The following is a 6,000-nucleotide window of genomic DNA, read 5'->3' as shown; positions in this document are numbered from 1 at the left end:
TAAAAAAATATGTCCACTAAACGTGCATGAAACTCCTTCTCTGGCACTGTGTGTGTGTATGTATGTGCTGGGGTGTCCTGAGAGCCTGGCTTTTGTTTGTTTCCTTTGACAGTCTTGCTAGGTAGCACAGACTGGCCTGAACTTATTATATAGACAAGATTGGCCTTGAATTTATGATCCTCCTGTCTCAGCCAGGCTCCTGAGAACTGGAATTACAGGCAAGTGCCACCATAGTTGGTGGCTTAATGTTTCCCAGAGTTCTCTCAAAACTATACACAAGGCTTTATGAATTTCACACCCTGTGATTCTGCTCCTTTAACTCAACCTCAGGGTGGATTTTCTTCGCTATCCCTTGCCTGTTAGGAGGCCCACAGCCACATGATGCTGGCCAGTGAGAAGAAGGACTTTCAGAACCTTGTACTCCAGTAGCCTCCCCGTTCCCTCCCTCCCCCCAGTGTGCAAACACATCTGTGCTGACAAACAGTCTCACACAATTCCTCATTCTGAAAATAATTTTATTATTTTACAGTAGTTGAGGAAAGTTCTTGGGATGCTGTGACTAAAATTTAATCACCACAGCACACGGAGCTGACCAGTGAGCCGACCCTGTTTAGGTGGTGAGAACAGGAAGGAAACGTTACGTGTCCACAGCAAGAAAACACCGGCTGGCAAGGGAGGACAGGCACAGTGCAATCCACTCCTGGCCACTGCTGTCAGGTCTGGATTTGGGGCCTTTGCCTTCTCTTTCCATTGCCTCAGTCCTCTGGTCCCAGAGGCGGGTGACAATGGCACTGAAGACACAGAAGAACAGAGCAGCAGCTCGGGTAGTTCCTGAGGCGAGAAGTCACGATGTGGTACTCAGACCTGACCCCAGCTCACCTTGGCATGGCTCCTGCTGGCCCTTGCACACTGTCTTAGGACCCCTATGAGGCACATCCAGAAAATAGGACTACAGAATTTGAGCCTTGCTGTCCATAGCCAGTTCTTCCTGCCTTTCTGTTCGACGAAATAATACCGCTTAATACCTTATCTACGTGCAACCAAGGGCATAAGTGACAGGGTCTTGTCCTTAACTCAATGGTGATAGAACGGGCAGGAAGAAAAGGCCTTCCCAGTGTGAGCCAACAACTGACACCTGGGAGCCCTCCAGCTCCCACCTGAGTCTCCATGGCCTGCTCACGCGTCCTGTGGGAAAATGTGTTCACTGCCCACAGCTCTGCCTTCTCTAGGCAACAGGACAAAGCCAGTTACCAAGAAAAATAATACTGGATATTCCAGGTTGCTGTGTTTATTGGAACTATCTTGTTGGCTTGGCCGGAAGGCCTCTCCCAGCATCCTTCGGGATCCTACAAAATGCGGGTCTACGACATCTGAAGAAGCGCTGGGCACAGCACATCTGCAAAGCTGCTCACACCAGCCAGAGGTGTTTAACGAATGTGGATGCCACAGGCCTTCCCGCTCCTGTCCCCACGCCACCTGTTTTCACAGGCACTTTCCGAGGAGAGGTGGACGGGCTGAAAGGGAGAAAGGCTGCTCTGGAACTGACAATTCTGATTTTAGAGATGAAGGAATGACAGGTTCCGGGAGTTGTGCTCAAGCGACAAGTTTATAGGTGGCCCGTGAAACACAGAACAAGCAGGACATGAACCATCAGGATGTAGATGGCCGCGAGCAGTGGCACTCGGGTCCGGGAATGGCAGAGTGAACGCAGAACTCGCTTCCATCCTGCACCATTCCGGGTCTGAGACAAACAAACAAACAAACAAAAATGGGGAAATCAGAGCTCCTCCTGAAGGCTCTTTTCCTCCACCAGTAATTCTGCATGTAAGCCAAGCTGGGCCCATCCTCGCCAAAGTCTCCTCAGTGGCTGGACACCTGCAGCCCTGCCCACTTCCATCCCTGCAGCCGGTCCCCACAGCACGGGGCCCACCCTGTAGCCTTTGCCTCTTACCCGTCGACAGCTGCTGCCTGGGGGATCTATCAACAGCGCTTGCTCCTGAGAGCCACACGAGCCAATGATAGGAGTCCGGGCCGAATCCCACTCACTCTGCTCCAACCTGTGTTGAGGAAGGAGATCCAACAGGGGTTCCCTGGATGAGAATCTTCCCAGTCATCCCAGAAAGGTGGCCTAGGGGCCTGGCAGCAAAGGCTCCTCCCACGGTCCTGGCCCTCAAAGTAGTAAAGAAACTGCCTATTTAGGACTCTGGCTTGGTTGCTTCCGCTGGCAAGACTGGTTAGTGTCTTGTCCACAGAGGCATGGCCAGCAACCACTGCAAACAGAATTCAATGCCCGTTTGTCTTTATGACTCTTGTTCTGTATACGCCCCCTGTGCCAATCTGGTTTAGAAACTCACTAATTTCTATTTTCCCTTTCTCCTCTCTTCCCCTACTCCCTTTTTTGAGAGAGGGGCTTACTATATAGCTGAAACTAGCTTTGAATTTACAGTTCTCTTGGCTCTGCTTCCCAGGGCTGGGCTTACAGGCACGTGCCACACTTGGCACATTAACATATATATTATATATATAACAGGCAAAAGCACTCAAGACATTCTTTAGGGCTCTCAGAACGAAGCTGAACTGGCAGCCTCCACAGCTCTCCGCTTCCCTTTCTGTTGATTTGCTTATTACTGCATTTTGGAAATCCTCCATTTACTGAGAAGCTGCCATTACTCAGTGGCCTCTGAAGACAACAGAGCAAGGCTGTGACTCATCACTCATTCGCCTCCCGGGACACACACTTTAACTGTGGTGGACAGGATGCACCTCCGCTTTCCTCTGCATTTTTCTTCCCCATGCAGGCGCTCTCCACCAGCTCTCCTTCTCTCTGTGGGCCGCTCTTCCTCAGCAGAGAAGAGAGGCTGTCATCTGAACCCAGTCTAGGTGGGCCACACTTAGTTACCCTGCTCTCCATGCTGTTCTTGGCCAGAAGGAAAGTGGGCGGGGCTAACTAACTAATTTGGTCCAGGCACAGGCTCTGGGTCATCCTGACAAAGCTGTCTCAAGTTGTCCAGATAACTGACACCTGAGGGGAATGAATGTCTCCATGGGCCAGGTTTCATAGACCTAAACCATTTCCTATGCGGCAGAGAAATGGCTATGAGCAAGCAGGCCATGATGCCATGCTTCACTGTGCTTCACTGTGCTCCTGCAGAGCCCACCCTGAAGGCTACCTAGACAGGTATTGAAAACAGAAAAGCTGTGAATATGCCGGATGGAAAAGAAAGAAACCTCAGCCAAGACCTGCTCCCTGAGAGGGCATGGCAGGGAGGCAGTAACACCCCCAGTGCCATTTATTCTGAGGGAAGAGCCATCAGACAGAGTGGCTTGCCCTGGCACATATAATGGAGATGCCTGCTACAATGTCTCTTTCCACATGAACGGGATTCTGGCAACAAAACACTTGCAGCCACACTACTTCTCAGACACAGCAAGTTTCTTGACTTGCAGTAAGTACACAGCTGTGTCCTTCCAATCACACCTGGAGACAACTGCCCACAGTGTCACACACACAGATGACACCTAGCTGGGCAGAACAGTCTTCCACGATGCCAGCAGACACTCCCCCAGTACAGCCTGTGACTGACAGCGCAAGGTCAGAGGTAGGCAGTGCATCTGCCAATAAGCCAAGTCACACTCTTTCTTAAGTGGTTTTGTCTCCCTTAGGTTACAATATTTAAATTTTCAATTGGCTAGCTAGGTGGTGGAACAATCCTTTAATCCCAGCCCTCAGGAGGCAGAGGCAGAGAAGTGGACCTCTGTGAGTTCAAGGCCAGCCAGAGCTAACAGAGGTCCTTTGGCCTGGCCTTCCTGTCCCCCACATGCACAGACACAGACACACAAGCACCGTTCACAGCTTACTTGTGCAATATGAATGGTAAAGATATTATTAACCCTCTATGAGCTGCTGCCCTAGAAGGTCCAGGCCCCGAAACTTCAGAGGTACCCTGCTTCTTGGTGATGACGATGAAAACATGATTAGACCAGGCCATGGGGAGATTAAGATCTCAACTCACCCTGAGCCTGGCCACACAAATGTGCAGGAGCAAGGTCAGGAAGGGCAAGAGTGGACAATGGCCTCCCCACACCTTACCTTCTGATCTGCTCCTTGGCCAGGGAGAGCGCACTCTCAGCCGTCCATCTTTGGTCTCGCTCTTCATCCAGCAGCTTCTTCAGCTCACTTACTTCTTGTTTAGTGCTGCACAGCTGCTGCTGGGCTTCAGAAAAGCTTGAGGGTAAAAGGCGAGCAAAGGGCATCATTAGATGTAGAACTACTCTCTAATACGCCTTCACAAGGCTGGAAGCGTTTCTTCAAACATGAAAGCCAACACAGAGGCATGGCCACAGAGGGCAAACAAGGCAGAAAACACCTACGGAACCATGTGAGATGTTGTTTTTCCTGTTGCTGTTTTTTAAAGTGCTCTGTCTGCATGTACACCTGCAGGCCAGAAGAGGGCATGAGAGCCCATTACAGATAGTCATGAGCCACCATGTGGTTGCTGGAAATTGAACTGAGGACCTCTGGAAGAGCAGCCAATACTCTTAACCACTGAGCCCTCTCAGCAGCCCTGCCAGAACAGTGTGGTGTTGTGTGTATGTGCTTGTGTTAGAGCTGCTGGCCGCTTCTTACATACAGTATGTTAGTTACTGTTACACTCAATCTTTACATCACTTCTGTGACACTAGTCAGATAACAGGACATACTAAGTGCACATGGCACACTCTGTTTCCACCAAGATTAGAACCAATTTCTTCAAAATGACACACACGGATCATACACAACCACAGGTTTCATGACAATGTTTCCACACATGCCGAGGATGCACTCAGATCACGTTTACTCCCATCTCTCTTGTCTATCGCTCAGTTTCTCTGCACACAGTACATGCTGGAGGGGCAGTCCTGCTCCTCTACCTTGGCTGCTGCTCCCTTGTGGCCTCAGGATCACTCTTTCTGTGAATTCCATTCTTTTCCTGGGGCGCTCCTGGAGCAACATCGGCATTTAGGGGCCCCTGGAAAAAGCAGCAGCTTAGGAGTTGTGATGGAAGCCCGTATGGTACCACGTGCCTGCAGACTGAAACCCTGCTCAGGGCAGAAGGGAGGGACAGTCCTTAGCCACTGCCCGCACATCTCACTAGCGCTTTTCTCCCGTCATTAGCAAAGTGTTTGGTCATTTTTCTTAGGAGTCGTCCCCTAACCCTTGTAACTCCCCTCTTCCTGCCTTCTCTCGAGCTGCCTTACCGCCTGCAGCTCCTGCACCTGCTTCTCCAGGTCAGCACAGTGGTTGAAGAGGTTACTGTAGTGGTGCTGGTTCTCACGGAGACTCTGGCTGGCATCGCTGAGCTGGATGGAGAGGGTGTTCTTCTCCTCGAGCAGCTGAGAAAACTGCAGCAGGGGAGCAGGTAAGTGTCACCCCCAGAACTACATCACCAAGCGCGGTGCTTACCCAACTGGCCTGAGCTTCCTGGACTTGATTTGGAATGCAAGACCTACCCTAGAATCATACCGCGGTATATTTCTTCAAAGTGAAAAAGGCCTAAATGTTTCAACCATAAAAGGAAAACAATTCTGGAAGAGTAGCAGCAAACTTTTATTTTTAGTGGTGCCAAGGTCTATGAACTCAACAATGATTAAGCAGAAACCTCTAACAAAAATTCCAGTAGGACAGGGTATTCCAGAATGCAAGCAGAGGGCAGCGAGTTGGGTCCTTGCTTAAATAACAAGCCCTAGAGCTCAACATAACCAGAGCAAGTGTAAGAGCATCACTGGGTAGGTATGTTTCCAATAGGGCAGCAAGATATCATCATGTGTCTACGTGTACTGGAGTGGGAGCCAAGATCCTCACACAGTGGAAACAGTGCAGCCGCTCAAAGCCAAGCTTGCCTCTCGTTCCTGAGTGACAGGCAGTGGTCTGCTCTGTTCCTGCCCAAAGTCAGCTCACTACCTGCCAAAGCAATCTACGCCGGGACAGCCCTCCAGCACTCATGCCCTCGTGGGTCACCT

At 50.5% G+C, this 6,000-nt stretch overlaps 1 protein-coding gene across 3 annotated transcripts in view; it reads right to left on the bottom strand.

Annotated features, from left to right (window-relative positions):
* Positions 1–498: 498 nt before the first annotated feature.
* The window catches only part of Golgb1 (golgin B1), a 47,023-nt gene continuing 41,521 nt past the window's right edge, over positions 499–6,000 (bottom strand). For all 3 annotated transcript variants that reach the window (XM_055624782.1, XM_055624784.1, XM_055624783.1), the window contains 5 exons: positions 5,239–5,382; positions 4,912–5,009; positions 4,091–4,225; positions 1,952–2,057; positions 499–1,741 (listed from right to left, as the gene is read on the bottom strand). In XM_055624782.1, coding sequence (XP_055480757.1) covers positions 1,607–1,741; positions 1,952–2,057; positions 4,091–4,225; positions 4,912–5,009; positions 5,239–5,382 — 618 coding nt within the window. In that variant the 3' untranslated portion in view covers positions 499–1,606. The remainder of the gene's footprint in view (positions 1,742–1,951; positions 2,058–4,090; positions 4,226–4,911; positions 5,010–5,238; positions 5,383–6,000) is intronic.

Source organism: Psammomys obesus, unplaced genomic scaffold (assembly GCF_907164565.1).
Source record: "Psammomys obesus unplaced genomic scaffold, mPsaObe1.curated_primary_1811, whole genome shotgun sequence".
Taxonomy (NCBI): domain Eukaryota; kingdom Metazoa; phylum Chordata; class Mammalia; order Rodentia; family Muridae; genus Psammomys; species Psammomys obesus.
The sequence above is the reverse complement of the archived record's forward strand: the minus strand, read 5'-3'. Positions and strand labels throughout refer to the sequence as shown.